Source organism: Aquarana catesbeiana, linkage group LG01 (assembly GCF_042186555.1).
Source record: "Aquarana catesbeiana isolate 2022-GZ linkage group LG01, ASM4218655v1, whole genome shotgun sequence".
NCBI classification, from domain to species: Eukaryota; Metazoa; Chordata; class Amphibia; order Anura; family Ranidae; genus Aquarana; species Aquarana catesbeiana.
Genome location: NC_133324.1, coordinates 573,951,463 through 573,969,317, shown reverse-complemented (window position 1 = coordinate 573,969,317; position 17,855 = coordinate 573,951,463). Strand labels below are relative to the sequence as shown.

Genomic DNA, 17,855 nt, shown 5'->3' with positions numbered 1-17,855 from the left:
AATACAAACTCTGGTTAGGTGAACAAACAACAACATATTACATTACTCATGGCAAGAATGCCCCCAGGAGAATATAATGTGACAGTTACATATACAATATTAACAACATTGTTATCCACATGAATACCCCAATGCATTTCAACCCATTCTGGTCTTCTTCAGGGGGTTTTTAAATTCTAGGGAAATGTATCAAAAGAAGTATAATTAAAATAAAAAATTTGGTCAGTATACAAAACATCATTGTACCATTTCAAAATGTACAGAAAAAATGTCTCTCCATAAAAGGGGAGATGTATTTACCAGGGTCCGCCTGGAGAGCGGAGGGAATATGCATGGTCATTGGTATCCTTGAATTCGTATGCTCTTAACAAATCTGGTTTGTGTGATGCATCTCCATCATGTCATTCACTTAAAGTGGAGGGCCACCCTGGAAAAAAAAAATGGCACCAAAAATCCTAAAAAAAAAAAAATTAAAAAAAAAAAAATTATACTTACCTAAGCCCTTGTTGCTAGGCAGTCTTCCTAATCTGCCTCTTCCTATTCCACGGCGTGTTCTTCTCCTCGGTGAGCGGCCCCGTTGTCTTCTGGGAACTGTGTGTGTGTTCCCAGAACACCATGGGGCCATTCACAGATCGCTTGCGCGTGTGCAGTAGGAAACTGGCATTGAAGCCGCAAGGCTCCACTGCCCATTTCCCTTACCTAGGATGGCGGTGCCGGGCCTCGGGCGGCCGACATCGTGGGCACCCAGGACAGATAAGTGTACTTATTTAAAGTCAGCAGCTACAGTGTTTGTAGCTGCTGACTTTAAATTTTTTTTTTTTGCTGGCCGGAATCCCGCTTTAATAGTAAATACATCTCACCTTTTATGTAGATATTTTGAAAGGGTACAATGATGTTTTGTATACTGACCAAATTTTTTATTTTAATTATACTTCTTTTGATACATTTCCCTAGAATTTAAAAACCCCCTGAAGAAGACCAGAATGGGTTGAAATACATTGGGGTATTCATGTGGATAACAATGTTGTTAATATTGTATATGTAACTGTCACATTATATTCTCCTGGGGGCATTCTTGCCATGAGTAATGTAATATGTTGTTGTTTGTTCACCTAACCAGAGTATGTATTTTTTATTAAATCTATTGCACATTTAAATATATCTTCCATTTGTGATTTACTCTATTAATACTAATGGTTTGCTGCTTTAAAAACCCCCTGGGGAAAACTCTTTGTATTCTTTGGAACTTATTTTGGGTTGTGCAGCTCCGGGTATTCTAACATATGTTTTTCCATTTGGCAGTCGTCTCTAAACTGCAGCTTGTGGGCCAGATGTGTCCCTTTGCTTGCCCTTATCCCAAAACTTGGGACACTTTTCCTCCCACCAACAATTGGGTATAATTCCTGTTATTGACATCAATAACAAGGCACTATTCCGCTCACCGACACCAACAGTGGGGCACTATTCCGCTCACCGACACCAACAGTGGGGTACTATTCCGCTCACCGACACCAACGATGGGGGTCAGTGGGAGAAATTCCTCTAAGATGAACTGTTTACTTCGACTGTTGCCATGACAATTTCTACTCCCAATGGCCACAGTCCAGCCCCCTCAAGTCTGAAGGACAGTAAACCGGCCTTTCACTCTGGGTTTCCGTCTGTCAATTTATCATCTGCCTGTTGACTTTAGTGTTTCTTAGTTTTGGATAGAGTAGAGAAGGATTTGAACCCCATATCAGTTTAAGGCTGGCCCTACATTATACAATGTTCTTATTTAATTTCCTTTAGGATTTACCTTCAAAAATGTAGCACAAGGGCCTGCCTTATTGCATACAAATTGAAAGTGTTTAGGTTTGGACCTCATATTTTATGGTTTTGGTAAATCTAAAGGAAAATTGTACAATGTATGGCCAGCTTTACTCTATCCAAAAAAGAAACAATACTTTTATTTCCACGAAGAGCCTGGCTCCTCTGCCCAGTCATCTAGGGTATATCTTTTGTCAGGTAAGTGGTACAGGTTCTTTTTCAGGGCAATCCTGCCGAATCCATACAACCACAGTGTAAGAGGTACACAGAGGAGGGTAATACATGGATAGAGTACCGTGATAACCCAGCATTGGTCCCTCCACACTCTTCTTACCATGTTGGCTCCAGCCCTGGACCCCAGATATCTGCAGCACGGCCAGCAGGCCCAGGACGGCTCCTACAAGCACAGGTGAACTCTTCATCCTCGTTCTGTAATGGTCACCCACTGACAGGCCGACGTTTTTATTTATGTCGTATTACACAAAGTTTCATCACTCGCTTCCACTCTTCCGCTTCCTTGTACTTGTCCTGCAGCGATTGGCTGAGCGGGAGGCCGAGGGGGGCGGAGACACGCCTGAGATCTTGTTACTAGACACTTTGCTAATAAAGCTAGGTTAGGGCCGGAAGTTAGGGTTCAGGGGGCGGAACTGCAGGCTTTCCGGCGGAAGTGGTGTGGCTCTTGTCAACAGAGGCTCCGGTGATAGGGTTAGTGTGGAAGAGAGCGGAGATAGGTGTGTAGGGGAGACTTATGTGTGATATCTGAGGGAGGGCACACAGTGCACTGCAAGACTTACCTCTACCCGACTCTGCGACACTCTGCTCAATGGCTGGAATCAAAGGTAACACGCTGCTTACACACACATATATAGCTGTCCATTCTTCTACGGGTCAGGGCTGTTTTTGTGGCAGAATGGGGACCTACTTAATGTTAGGTGGGTGGTCATAAAGTTATGGCTGATTGGGCTACTCCTGGACTTCCCATTGCTGCTATGCCATGTGCTCTTGCGACTCACTGCTTTGGCCTCATTAGATGATTATAAGGACACTGTGTTAGGGCAAAGCTGTTCTTTCCCCATTCAGGACAAAGCAGCATGTTGTTAATATGGAGGATTTATACTCCGATCAGCCATAACGTTATGACCGCTGACAGGTAAAGTGAATAGCATTGATTATCTTGTTCCAAGGGCATCTGAAAGTCGGTGGACTATATTAGACAGCAAGCAAACATGTTGTCCCCGAAGTTTAGGTATTGAAAGCAGAAAAAATGGGCATGGTGGTTTGTTGTGTATGATGCTGCATAGGTGCAGGGCACCCATGCTGACCCATGTACACAGCCAAAGGTGCCTATAATTTGACACCATCAGAACTGGTCCATGGAGAGCAATGGAAGAACGTGGCCTGGTCTGATGAATCACATTTCTTTTTACATCATTTTGAATGGCCAGGTGTGTGTTTGAGTGTGTGTTACACTTTAAAGGGGTTGTAAAGGTAGAAGGTTTTTTTTATCTTATTGCATTAAAATAAAAAGCCTTCTGTGTGCAGCATCCCCCCTAACTCTTACCTCAGGTCCCTCCTCTCTCCAGCAATGTCTTAGTCATCTGAGATTCTCCCTCCTGAATGGCTGAAACACAGCAGCGGTTCCATTGGCTCCTGCTGCTGTCAGTCGAAGTCATCTAGCCAATCAGGAGAGAGGGGGCAGGGCTTCGTGTCTAGATGGTCACAGGGAGCTGTGACTCAGCTCGGGTGCCCCCATAGCAAGCTGCCTGCTGTGGGGGCACTGGACAGGAGGGAGGGGCCAGGAGAACCGAAGAGGGACCCAAGAAGAGGAGGATCTGGGCTGCTCTGTTCAAATCCACTGCAACAGAGCAGGTAATTATAACCTGTTTATTTTATGGGGAAAAAAAAAAAAACGAGCCTTTACAATCACGTTAACCTGGGGAAGAGATGGAACCAGAATGCACTATGGGAAGGAGGCAAGCTGGTAGAGGCAGAATAATTTGAGGAACACAGAAACAAGTTTGAGGTGTTGGCTTGTCCCCCAAATTGTACATATCTCCACTCAATTGAGCATCCGTGGGATGTGCTAGAAAAACAAGTCCGATTCATGGAGGCTCCACCTCGCAGCTATAGGACTTAAAGGATCTGCGACTGACTGCTTGGTGCCTGATACCACAGCATACATTCAGAGGTCTAGTGGCTTCTACAGGTCTGGGCTGTTTTGGCAAAATTAAAAATGGGAACCTACTGAATTTTCGGTGGGTGGTCATACCATTATGGTTGATAGGTGTGTGTAACTGTTGTATTAGTATGCAGGCTACCCCAGGGCTTACTATTGTTGGTATAGCATGTGATTGTGTGACATTTTGCTGCTTTGGCCTCGTTAGATATTTATAGAAACACTGTGTTAGACCAAACCTGTGCTTTCCCCATTCAGGAAAAAGCAACATTCTTGTTTTTTTAGAGACTTTAACAATTTGTGCATAATATAAGGGAAAGACCGTACAGATACAATCTAGTTTAGGCCATGAAGGTTAGGAGTGACCTGCTTGTTGGAGCTTACAATCTAAAAGGGATGTCTCTAAAGCCTCATACACACGATCAGATTTTTTAGACAAACGTTCCTCTGTTTTTTGTTGCATGCTAGTCTCATGTCAAAAGTGAAGAGGTTACTCACCATACGAAAATTCTCGTACAACAGAATACAACTTCAGAAGTGACATACTGTGTTGACTAGTTGTGTATGTATTCTTTAGTTTCTGAGCATGCATAGTCCTTGCTCTTATGATTTTTTTTTTTTTTTCATACGAAAACCATACTAATTAAACAGAAATCAGACGTTGAGTTTGCGTACGACAAAAAATTTATAGTCTGCACATCCGGCTTTTGTGAGACGAAAAATCAGAATCGGCTATAAAACACCCTACTAACGATCTGAAATTCGGCAGATCGTTTGTCGGACCAATTTTTTTTTTTTTTTTTTTCCTTTTTCGTATTGTGTGTACGGGCCTTTACTGTGTGCAGATGGAGAAAGTAGAAATACAGTTTATTAGGTGGAGTGAGCTTCCCTGAGGAGTAGGGATGCACCGATACCGGTATTGGTGCCAATACCAAGCATTTGAGTGAGTATTTTGCTCGCCCAAATGCTCCCAATACTGAAACCGATACTTTGTGGGGTAATTTGCGTCAATACAAAATGAATGGACGCAAATTGCCCTTCAAAGAATCGCATGTGATTTGAACAGGAATCCAGTGTGATTACATAGGTGTCCCATTCCACCAATGGTGCAAATCAGAGCCGCTGGAGGAGATAAAGAGGCTGTTTGCCCCCAAGCTGACATCACTTCCACCCTATACCCATGGGGTCCTGGGACTTCTCCAGCCCTGTGAGCACCTCCAGCAGCCCTGATTTGCTACCATCGGCGGACCAAGACACCTATGTAGATTATTTTGCATGTGGCCAGATATGTACTGTAAATTTTAAATTGCCCACTAGGTGGCACTTTATTACACACACTGGAATCACACCGCATTCCTGTTTAAATCACATGCGATTCTCTGCAGTGCAGTTTGCTGCAATTATTTTTGTATTGATGCAGATCGCACCACAAAGCATTGGTACTCAGTATCGACGAGTACTTGACTGAAAGTATCAGTATTTGCTGATTAAAAAAACGGTATCGCTGCACCCATACTGAGAAGGTGGGTTTTTAGGGATCACCCATAGCCAGACAGATTGGGATAGGGAGTTCCAGAGGATGGTAGAGGCTCTGACGACGTCCTGGAGGACAGTATGGGAGGAGGTGACAGGAAGGCTAGAGAGCAGGAGGCATTGGTAGCTGTAGAGTGAACCGTTTGATTATTTTGAGATGAGGCTTGGATGTAGTTGGGAGTAGAGTTGAGGATGATTTTGATGACTTTGTATTAGAGCTGCACGATTAATCGTTAAAAAAATTGCGATCTCAATTCAATCCCCCTCATGATCTTAATACAGCATTTCCATGATTCAGTGCAGAGCCATTCTCAGCTGACAGCTGTCAAAAGAAACAAAAACAAACAGGCAGCCTGCTAAGTTTATCACAACATTCCTCAGTGCTGAGATAACCATAAACAATGTAACCTTTGGTTCTTTTAGAATCAGATCAAAGGAATGAACTTTGGTCTGTAAATGAGGTCCGTTTAACCACTTAAAGAGGAAGTAAACCTTGTTTTTTTTTTTTTTTTTTTTTTTTTTTTTCTTTTGTTTTGTCTTTTTAAACCTTATCATTTTACTATATGTGTACATGCCTTGCACCTTTAAATATGATTAAAATCCGCTTTGCAAATACCTCAGCAGCTCCATCTTTACTGTTGATCTATGTCTCTTGTGTGGATGTTATTTCTGCCCTTCCTTTGTCCCCCTGCCTAAATCTTGCGTATGCGCGATCGCGTCTACAATTTTGCATTACTTTCTTAGAAAAAACATTGCTTTACTCTTCCTAAGTAACTTTTACTAATGTGGCTTGACTATGGTTCTCAGAATAGCTGCATGCTCTGTTTGCTCTGCAGCTGCCCTGGTTCACTCCCCCTGTGTGACGTCTAGTACAGTCACAAGGGGAGAACCAGGAAGAGAGGGCACATATCGCGATCCTTCAGTGCTGTGCCGTTTACAGGGGAAAGAAATGAGGATACAGAAAAGGCACACATAGCGTGCCGTGAAAGAACAAATGGACTGGGCAAGCGCGGCTGACGTCACTAAAGAATGCAGGACTTTCTACGGCAACAGAAACAGTGAGTGAACTTTTACAGGCAGCTACTAGCTGTCTGTTCTATAGAGATTAGATTGAGCTGAAGTCAAAGTGGAGGGTTTACAACCACTTTAAAGACTAAACCTTTTTTTCCGACACTTGTTGCTTACAAGTTAAAGTGGTTATAAACTCTGTTACACCACTTTTACCTACAGGTAAGCCTATAACAAGGCTTTATCTGTAGGTACGTTGAATATCTCCTAACTTGCACAGATTAGGAGGTATTCAACTTTATTTATTTATTTATTTATTTATTTATTTAAATATTCTTTATTGAAGGTAATATTTTCTCCTTACATTTCATGCATCCTGCAATTGCTCCCTCCCACCCCCCCCTCCTGTCCCCTGTCTCCTGGCACCTGGAGCCTGTGGCGTCTGGTCTCCGACCAAACATAAACTGTCTCTTAGGGGTATAGTAAGCTCTATGTATCAGAAACAGATGTGATACTTTCTGTGAGGGGGTGACCGACACCAATGGCCCCAGTTCCAATATCCTCTACTGCTCTGCTGTTATTTCCCCTACAGTATATCCTCTTCCCATCTCTTCTTACTGTTAAGAGATTCATGCCCTTCGATGACTCTACTGTATATCTGTGCATATAACTCGGAGATAAGTCCCTTGGACATACCAGACTTGATTACCCTTTGAAGGAGCGGAACCTTACTCCATTCTACTGCTTGTGTCTTAAACTGAGCGCCCAGGGCATGTCGTATCTGTAGAATGAGTGGTTTGATATACCATACTCTCTCCTCAGATCTGCAAATGATTTTAAAGTGCTGCCCTTGTATAAGTGGACCAAGCGGCTTATACCCTGTTTTTTTTCCCATTCTTTAATCTTCCCCATGACCAGCAGTTCTTGCAAGTTCTTATTATTCCAAAGAGGGGAGTATTCTGTTTCTCCCCTATACCCCATTAATGTCTTAACTGATTCCCACGCTTTTATGGCCATCCTCAATGTTGGACTCCTAAGGGGGAAAGAATCCGATTCTAACGCCTCCACTACTGTATTGTGCAGGGCTCCTAGTAACATCATTCTGCCACCTGCGTTCCCTCCCCCCAGAATATTCCACCCCCCACGTGCTGCAACTGTGCCGCCAGGAAATAACATCGGGGGTGTGGCACAGATAAGCCCCCCTCATTTATTGGTAGCCGCAACATATGCAGACATATCCTGGCCTGGCCCTTTTTCCATATTAATTCCCTAAAAAGGGTTTTTTTTTTTTTTTTTTTTTTAAACCATTTTTTATATGCAGCAAGTACAATGGCATCCATATCATTTTGATCAAATTGCATCTCCCCGCCACTGACAAAGGAAGCCATCACCAATTGTCACTTTTACGCTTAAATTTAATCAGGAGTGGAATTATATTATCGCTGATGTATTGATTGGGGTCTTTCGTCAGACATATACCTAAATATTTCATTGTCTCCACTACTTCTTACTGAGGGTTTTCAGGCGGTATAGGGTTTCTAAGTGGGTCCACGGGCAAGAGCGCCAACTTCTCCCAGTTTATAGCTAGGCTCGAAAACCATCCGAACTCCTCAACTGTATTCATTGCAGTCATTAGGGACAACTCAGTATCCCCCCAAAAAAGCAGAACATCATCTGCGTACAGTGCAATCCTTTCCTCCCCTGTCTTCCTTTGGAATCCCTGCATACCTGAGGACGATCTAATCGCTATTGCCAATTACTCCATTGCAAGGGCGAAGAGCAGGGGCGATAAGGGGCACCCCTGTCTTGTCCCCCTCTCAAGCTGGAACCTTCCCGACTATTCATTGTTAATTTTAACTTTGGCACTTGGGGCATTGTAAAGGGTTTTTATCCATCCAATAAAGGAAGGTCCAAACCTGAATTCATCCAAGACCCGCCAGAGATGGCCCCACTCCAGGCTATCAAAGTCCTTGACTGCATCAAGGGACAAGATAGCCCTTGAGCCCTCGTTCTCTGTTGGGGTCTACAGGTTCAAATATACCCTTCTAATATTCATGCTAGTGGTTCTATTGGGAATAAACCCAGATTGATCTGAATGTATACGTTTTTGAATGCTATTATTCAGCCTAGTTGCCAACACCTTTGCCAATATTTTAACATCTGAGCATAACAGGGATATTGGCCTATACGAAGATGTATCCAACAGGTCTTTCCCTTCCTTATGCAGCACAATTATGGTAGCCTCTGTCATTGAGGAAGGCAAGTTCCCCTCTGCCACTGCCCAATTCAACACCTTTAGTAACTCCGGAAACAGCACCTCCCTATAATGTTTATAAGTCTCCTCCGGGAGCCCATCTGGCCCAGGAGACTTTTGGTTGCCCATCCCGGCTACTGCATGTTGTAATTCTTCTATGGTTGTGGGCTGCACAGTGGTGTAGTGGGTAGCACTCTCGCCTAGCAGTAAAAAAGGGTCGCTGGTTCGAAACCCAACCACCACACTACCTGCCTGGAGTTTGCATGTTCTCCCTGTGCCTGCGTGGGTTTCCTCTGGGTACTCCGGTTTCCTCCCACACTCCAAAGACATGCTGGTAGGTTAATTAGCTTCTGTCCAAAATTGGCCCTAGTATATGAATGTGAGTTGGGGACCTTGGATTGTGGGCTCCTTGAGGGTAGGGACTGATTTGAGTGTGAAATGTAAGTGTGGAGCACTGCGTAAATAATATAATAGATGAGCATCTTAATGAGACACAATGTACAGGGATAGGGACAATTGTAGACCTGCACCCACACTCAAGTTGAACTGGATGGCCTGGTGTCTTTATTCAAGCTTACTAACTATGTTATAGGGGCCTCCATATTCTCTCTAAAAGGGCCAGTATTTCCATCCCCTGAATTTTTTTTCCATTTCTCCCTCCCCATCTACTGATGCGATTTATACAGATTTTTTTTTTTTTATAGTATTCTCTGAATGTGTCTATAATCTGACACGTGAAAAGAAATCTCTCTTTAACGTCCTAATCACAGGGATAGTTAAGTGGGAGGAACTAGTTTTAACTAGAAGAGCCAGTATTCGACCCACACTTTCCCCTTCACTAGTGGAGCATTGCCTCTGGAAAAGTTGCTTGTTCTCCATTTTCCTTGTCACTGTTATTTTATAGTCCTGCTGTTTATTTATCCATAATCTTTGTTTCTCTGGGGTTGGATCTTCCACATACTGTTTTTCTGCCTTTACCACGTCTTTCCTAATACATTCCTCCCACTCCCTGGATTTCCTCTTAAAAGGGTTCGTGTTTTTTCACCTTAATGCATCCTATGCATTAAGGTGAAAAATCACCTGTCAGTGACCGGCCCCCCCAACCCCCCGTTTTATTTACCTGCCCCTTTGAACTTGTCCCACGGGGACGCGCTGCCTCTCTGCTAGGGGGGTTATCGGCTGTTGATTGGATAGATTGATAGCAGCACAGCCATTGACTCCCTCTGCTGTCAATCAAATCCAATGACACGGCTGTTGGGGGCGGGGCCGAGTCCTGCATTCGGCGTCTATGGACGCCGAATGCTGGACTCTGGAGCTCGCAAGGTGGGGAGGAGCCATGAGAGCTTCCAAGGGGCCCCAGAAGAGGATGTTCGGGGCCACTCTGTGCAAAACCAGTTGCACAGTGGAGGTAAGTATGACATGTTTGTTATTAAAAAAAAAAAAAAAAAACATGAACCTTTAGTGTCACTTTAATCTTTACCACTTGCTGGATCAGTATACCCCAAAGAGTAGCCTTCAAGGTATCCCACATCACTCCCACCGGTGCTGTACCTACATTAAACTCCACAAACTCTTTTAAATTTGATAATACTTCATCTGGTTTCCCCATTAGTTCCATCCAAAATTGGCTTATTTTCCAATATCTCAGGGGGCTTTTCCCCCCAGGTTCAACGACGGCACTAGTAACGGTGGGAACCTATGTAATCTCTTATCAAGGACCTCATTAAAATCCCCCACCACTATAACCGGAATGCCTACCTTGTCCACCATGAATTCCGTTAATCTATACAAAATCTCTAGTTTTAAATGGTGGAGGAATATAAACATTTGCCAAAACATACATCTTGTTCTCTATTGAGCAATACAAAAAGATATAACGGTCCAGTTCATCTATACTGGTCGCCCTGCAGGAGAAAGCCACTCCACTCCCCACCATTATACTCACCCACCTAGAGTAAGAGAAGTAGACCGAGTGGTACTGACACTGAAATTTCCTACTTCGAAATTGTGCCATGGTGGTCTTTGTCAGATGTGTCTTCTGCAGGCAGAGCAGCCCCACTCTATGCATTTCTAATGTAGAAAAAACTGCAGCTCTCTTGCCTAGCTCACCCATCCCCGGGACATTCCAGGAGCCTATATTAAGTATTTTGGACTGCAAGAAAAGAAAAGAAAATAAAAGGAGGAAGGAAAAAAAAAACAAGTAAAAATGAATTGCTCCCTGTGTCTTAATACCTCCATTTCCTTTTAATCAGTGCTGAACTATAAGTGAGTTCCCTTTTACTGTGATGCCCTCCAAAATTTGCATTTGTTTCCAACACCTATCTAGGCTTGCCCTAGGGGCTTTTCTTGTGACCATCCCACACTTCCCATGCCATCTCAGTGATGCATACAGTTTTTTTATTTTACCCCCCCCCCCCAGCTACCAAAAAATATGTAAGAAAAAACTTTTTTAAAGAAATACCCCACTCATTCATTGATTCCTTCCTCTTAGTGTAACTCCCTACTCCAGCCCCCTATCAAATTTATTTCAATTTGCCTGCAGCTTCTTCTTATTGTCTTTCAACCATAATGCTTCGCCAGCTGGTGAGTCAAAAAACTGGGTTTCCCCCAGAGCTATTACTCGTAATCATGCTGGATACAGCAAAGCATACGTGACTTTAAACTTTTGTAGGCTGTGTTTGATTTCTATGAACTCGGCCTTGCGTTTCTGTAGATCCGTGAGAAATCTGGGTACATCAAGATCCTGACTTAATTATAGAGAATGTTCCCCATTTCTCTGGATTTTTGCAACAGGATCACCTTGTCTTTATAATTAAGAAACTTCAGAAGTAGTGGCCTGGGGTATCCTCCTGGTGGCAGTGCTCTAAAGGGGACTCTATGTGCTCTTTCTATTGAGAAAAGTGGTGAAAAAGTATCCTTCCCAAAAATTTCAATAAACCATTTCTCCAGGAACCCTATGGGATTAGGACCCTCACTCCGGGGAGACCCACCACCCTCGCATTGTTCCTACAATGTTCCTGTTTTAGTGGGTATAAGTCACCCTTTACTAAACTTAACCTCCCCTCTAGAACCGTTGTCCTTTCAGCTTTCTTTTGCAAGTCATGACTCGCTAATGATAGTTTTTCCTTGATACCCTTTAGTTGATCACATAGTTCACCCAGTGAGAACTTACATGCGTTGACTGCTTGTAAAACATCTTTCAGTGTCAATTCTTCCTCTAGAGGTGGGCCGGGGTCAGGGGTTGACTCAGATTCAGGGATGTCTCCTTCCAACCTCCTGTTACTTAGTTTTTGTCCCTGGTGCTGCTGTTTGTCCTTGGCTCTTTCTATCCGATGGAGCTCCCAGCTGTGCTCTAGCTTGTGTCTGCTGTCCTCCATTATTTGGTGGATATAGGGGTATGAGCAAACCGCTCTAGCTTAGCTGCTGCTGCTGCCTGGTTCTCTGTGTCTTTTGCTGAGCGCAGTGATTGTGTCCCTGTGTTCTCCTGATGCGGTTGCTCCTCTCCTTCTTTTTTCCTTGTCATGGCCGAGCTCCTGAAGATACCAAGCCTGGCCTGTACCTTATACGCCGGGTCTCTCCCTCGGTAGACCATTCGTCTCCAAAGTTTTTTTTTTTTTTCTTTTTTGAGCGCCGACAAGCCGCCACCAGCTATGTGAATTTGGCGTCGTCCTGCACGTGTCTCGCCTGTCCTAGCGAGACTTTGCGCTGCTACCCTCGGGATTTTGTGGCTGTGGCTTTGTCTCTCCCTGCTCTGAGCCAAGAGACCGGCGGCTTCACTTATTCCCAGCGGCCACCTCCACTCGTATCATAGGGCGCTACAACCAGATTACTCTGGGATGGAGTAGGGAGAAAGCTCACACATGTCCTCTCAGTCCAACATCCGGTCACACCCTGGAGATATTCAGTATATGCGCTGCTGCTGACGGCATGCGCGGGAGTGACGTCATTGTGGCTCCGGCCAATCGCAGTGCTGGAGCCGTGAACTCAGTGGAAGATGTCCACCATGTACTTAGAGTGCTGATGCCGATTGAGGGCATCGTTCTGAGGTAAGTATTATATAATGAGCTAGTATGCAATACTAATATTTTTTTTTTTTTTTTTTTTTTTTTTAGGTTTACAACCTCTTTTAAAATCAGTATTGTTTGCTAGAAAATGACTTGGAACCTCAAAAACGCAATTTTTTTTTTTCTGAAAAAATACATGACTTTAAAAAACTAAACCAGTAAAGTTAGCCCAATTTTTTTGTATAATGTGAAAGATGATGATACGCCACGAAAATCGTGATCTTTAGTCTAAGCAAAAAAATTGTGATCCTCATTTTAGCCAGAATCATGCAGCTCTACTTTGTATGTTGTTGATAGAGAAAAGAACAGTTTATTAGGTGGAAAAGATGAGTTTTCAGGGATAGAGTAGGAGATGGGCCATGCATAGCTGCTTCAGATTCTTTCTGCACCTGTTTTGATAAATTCCCTTCCCCATTTCATGACTACTGTATTCTAAGTACTTCTTTTATGGTATGGGGTGTGAAGAAAAGGATATGTAATGTAACTGTTTCATTTTATTAAAATGAGGGTGCTGCGTCTGTTACTGCCGGTTCACACAGGGGCGACTTGTCAGGCGACCTAGCCGCCTGACAAGTCGCCTCCCGTTCTGTACTATGGAACCGTTCTAATAGGAGCGACGCAAGTCGCTCCGACTTAGAAAAAGGTTCCTGTACTACTTTGGGGGCGACTTGCAAAGACTTCTATACTGTGTGAACCGGGGCTTAGGGCTTGCTCACACTAGTTGTTGAGGAGTGGTAACATTTAGTAAAATCACAAATTCCCCTCATTCACTTCTTTAAATTTACTAAATATGAACGAAAAATGCCCAGCAAGGGTTTTCTAATCTTCAAACCCCATAATGAAGGAGTTGAACTTTGGCAGCAGCAGGCTTTCAGACTTTCTTCTGTGGTCAGAATTTAACTGGAGTAGCTGGAATTGTATGCATGCAGTGTTTGTACAAGTCATAAAGAATCTTACAAGATTCCAATTCTATCATTCTGTAATAAATGTAAAAACTGTAAAACGTGTATAATTGATTGCAGCCAACTAGAAGATGCAAGTTCCAAACAGATGAACAATTAAGTAATTGAGTCAAATCATTCTGGGAGGTACATATAATAGTTTGCCGTGTAAACAAAATGAATGAAATGCTGTAATTTTGTCTTTAATCAGGGTGTATTAAGAGTTGAAAACACCCTTGAGGCTTAGTGCAGTCAGATGACTGTCTGCTGACTACTCTCCAGAGTTCTATTCTTCCTTTCTCCAGTCAGCCACTGCCTGCCTTTAAGATGATCTTTAAGTTCTGGAAGTGTCCAACTAATTTCATATATCTGCATGACAAATTCTTTTGCTGTGGTGGCTACATGCAGCATCTTCTCCAGCCATTTACTGTATATTTCATGCAACATTAAGAGATGGAAACTAGACAGGATAACTGCAGTGAGTATTCATTTTGGTGGCTTTCTGCTCTTTTTTCTTTTGTGTTTTTGATTGTTTAGAACCGGGCTCCCAACACTTTCTATTTAGTTATTTATGTTGAATCCATAGTAGTTAAAGTGTTCTTTCCAAATTCTTTGTTGCATATGTTTTTGTTTGAGTTTAGCATATGACCATATGTTTGATGCTAATCATCTTGTATATTCTCAAAAATGAGGGTAAGATCTTTTGAAGCCAGGTTCTTTACCATTAGTACATGTACCACAGGTAGAAATTCTTGCAGGCTCCAGAGCTACTTTTTCATGTTCATCTAAAATTAACACCTGTAAAGAGCCTCTCTTCTCACTCCAGTGTGAAAGCCTGAGTGCTGTCACACTGGAGTGGTGTGCTTGCAGGACGGTAAAAAAAAAGTCCTGCAAGCAGCATCTTTGCAGCGCTCTAGGAGCGGTGTATACACTGTCCTAAAGCGCCCCTGCCCATTGAAATCAATGGGCAGCGCTGGCAAATCACTGCTTTGCGAGCGGTTTTAACCCTTTTTCAGCTGTTAGCTGGTTTTAAAAATGCCCCACTAGCGGCCGAATGGCGCCGCGTTGGGGGCGGTAAATTGCCGCCCCCAATGCCTCAGTGTGAAAGCAGTCTAAAGCTTGTGTCAGCACAGGTCTTGGCCATTGGAGGATAGGCAGGCTGCCAGAAAACTAACCTTGCTGGGATGGATGAGCTTCCATGCTTAGACATGGTCAGTTGGAAATAGAAAAGCAGGGGGGCTGACGTGATTACCAGGTATTTCACACAAAGGAGGCAATGCAAAGGGAACAGGATACTTTTTTAACACTAGTACATGCTTCAACAGACACATATTAGGAATATTAAATGTTGGAGTAACAGTTTTTAAAGCACACACAAAAAATTAAGTCGGCAGCTACAAATACTGCCGCTGCTGACTTTAAACATTAGGACACTTACCTGTCCAGGGAGCCCGCGATGTCTGCATTCCAGCCATTCTTCAGATCGGCTGTCTGGTGCAGCTACCGCCATTGCTGATAAGGGAACCCGGCAGTGAAGCCTTTCGGCTTCACAGCCAGTTCCCTACTGTGCAATGCGCGAAGCACGCTGCGCTTTCTAAGCTGCCCGGTGGCGGAGGAAGGAGGAGGCAGGCCAAACTTTCAAGAGACAATGCCGCAGTGCTGTCTCCAGAAATGGGGAAGGAGACCTGTCAAAAACAGGTCCTCCTCTCCCCCCCCCCCCGAAGGGTGCCAGATGTGGCACCGGAGGGAGGGGGGGGGGGGGGACGGATAAGCGAAAGTTCCACTTTTGGATGGAACTCCGCTTTAAGGTAGGTTAGCATTAGGCAGTATATTAGGCTCAGGAGGGCTGGGGATAGTAACATAAGGCACGTAATATGAAAGTGCTCCTCTCCTTTTAAGTGTACGGGTGATCTAGGGAGGTTATTCAGCAGGCCCCTCCACAAATCTGTTTTATTTATAGGGCACCCAAAAGTCCCCAAATCCTGGGCAGATGTTTTATGCCAATTGTAACTAGACCTGGATGCCATCTTTCGTCTTTGCACCATGGATACTGTCTCATATAAATTCTTATGTCATTTGTGTGCACAGAGGAACATCCTGTCATTATGCCCTGAAAGCAAATCAAGGTTTTCTGCAGGGTGCAAAGACACTTATGATGCCATCTCTTGTATGCGTAATACTGTCTTGGATATCATCTCAACTTTACACCCTGGATGCAGTCTTGTCTTTGCGTCCTTTATACCATCTTGGATACCTTCTTTTCTTTATTTCATGAGTACCTTCTCAGATACCATCGTAGCTCTGCACCCTGGGGATCATCTGGTATGTGTGCTCAGAGGAACATCTCATCATTGCACCCTGCAGAAAATCTTTACTTAGTGATTTTCATAGCATCTCTTGTGTGCACACTGCATACGTCTCTTCTTTGCACCCTGGAATACCGTCTTGGATACCTTGTTGTCTTTACACCTTGGGTACCATCTTCAATGCCTCCTCGTCTTGCACCCTGGATGCCATCTCGACTTGGTTCCAGGGCATAAAGATGTCTTAGTCTTTTGTATGTGCTCTGGATACCATCTTGAATACCTTCCCATCTTTACGCTGTGGGAACCTTCTCAAATGCTGCCTCGTCTTTGCACCTTTTAATGCTGTGCCAAAGCAAAAAAATGTCCTTGATACCGCCCCTTGTATGTGCCCTGGATGCCGTTTCAGATACTTCTTCTTGGATGCTGCCTCGTTTGTGCACCCTGGATGCCACCTCGTCTTTGCTTCCTGGATGCCATTTCGGATACCTTCTCATCTTTTACGCTTTGGGTACCTTCTTTGCACACTGGGGATCATCCTGTATCTGTAGTCAGAGGAACAGCTTATTGCGCCCTGTAGAAAATTGACTCCCTGAATACTATCTCTCTTCTTTGAGCCCTGCATGCTGTTTGATACTTTCTCGTTTTCATGCTATGGATAGCTTCTTGGATGTTGCCTTGTCTTTGTACCTTGGATGCCATTTTATATACCATCTCATATTTGCGCCGTGGGTATCATCTTGGTTGCTGCCTCGTCTTTGTGCCCTTGATGCCGTTTTCAGATATTTCTCATCTTTATACTATGGGTACCTTTTTTGGATGCCACCTCGTGTCTATGCCCTGGATGCCGCCTTGTGTTTGCACCCTAGATGCAGTTTCAGATACCTTCTTGTTTTTATTTCATGGATACCTCCTTGGCTGCTGTCTTGTCTTTGCACTTGGATGCCGTTTTATATATCTCATATTCCGCTTTGGGTACCTTCTTTGCACCCTGGGGACCATCCTGTATCTATAGTCAGAGGAACAGCTTTTTGAGCCCTGGTTTCCATCCCTGGAAACCGGCTTGTCTTTGCACCCTGCATGCTGTTTACTGTTTTAACTTCTCGTTTTTATGCCATGGATATCTTCTTGGATGTGACCTCATCTTCACGCCCTGATGCTGCCTTCTCTTTAGACACTGGATGCTGCCTTGTCTCCCCCCCCCCCCCCCCCCCCAAATGCCGTGACAGGGCATAAAGATACCCTTGATACCATCTCTTGTATACACCCTAAAAAAAAAAAAACCTAATCTTTGACATGAGTACCTTCTTGGATGCCACCTTGTTTTTTTTGCCCTAGATGCCACATCTTCTCTGTGCCTTGGGTGCTGGTTTTAGTTACCTTCTCATATTTTAAACCCATGGGTACCTTCTTGGATGGTGCCTCGTCTTTGCGTCCTGAACGCCTCTAAAGATACCTTCTTATCTTTATGCTATGGGTACCTTTTTTGGATGCCACCTCGCGTTTACGCCGTAGATGGTGCCTCATCTTTGCGCCCTTAATGCCTCCTTCAGATACCTTCTCATCTTTATACCATGGGTATTCTCTTGGACGCCGCTTCGTCTTTGCCCCTAGATGCTGCCTCATCTTTGTGCCCTTAATGCCGTGTCGGGGCATACTGTTTTGGATATTTTCTCGTCCTTATGTCGTGAGTACTTTTTTGGATGCTGCCTCACCTTTTTTCTCTGGATACTGCCTTGTGTTCGCTCCCTTGATGCTGCCTTGTTTGTA

General features: G+C 43.9%; 2 protein-coding genes across 3 annotated transcripts in view; one reads left to right on the top strand and one right to left on the bottom strand.

The window, feature by feature from the left end:
- The window catches only part of SARAF (store-operated calcium entry associated regulatory factor), a 44,869-nt gene extending 42,499 nt beyond the window's left edge, over window positions 1–2,370 (bottom strand). Inside the window, exon 1 of the mRNA XM_073597641.1 lies at window positions 2,141–2,370. Within this exon, the coding sequence (XP_073453742.1) occupies window positions 2,141–2,228 (88 nt within the window). The 5' untranslated portion in view covers window positions 2,229–2,370. The remainder of the gene's footprint in view (window positions 1–2,140) is intronic.
- Window positions 2,371–2,431: 61 nt separating this feature from the next.
- Window positions 2,432–17,855, top strand: part of LEPROTL1 (leptin receptor overlapping transcript like 1) — a 28,745-nt gene continuing 13,321 nt past the window's right edge. The window contains exon 1 of one of the 2 annotated variants that reach the window (XM_073597649.1): window positions 2,432–2,645. In XM_073597649.1, coding sequence (XP_073453750.1) covers window positions 2,630–2,645 — 16 coding nt within the window. In that variant the 5' untranslated portion in view covers window positions 2,432–2,629. Of the gene's footprint in view, window positions 2,646–14,068; window positions 14,261–17,855 lie in introns of those variants that run through there. The other variant, XM_073597646.1, reaches the window with a different exon arrangement.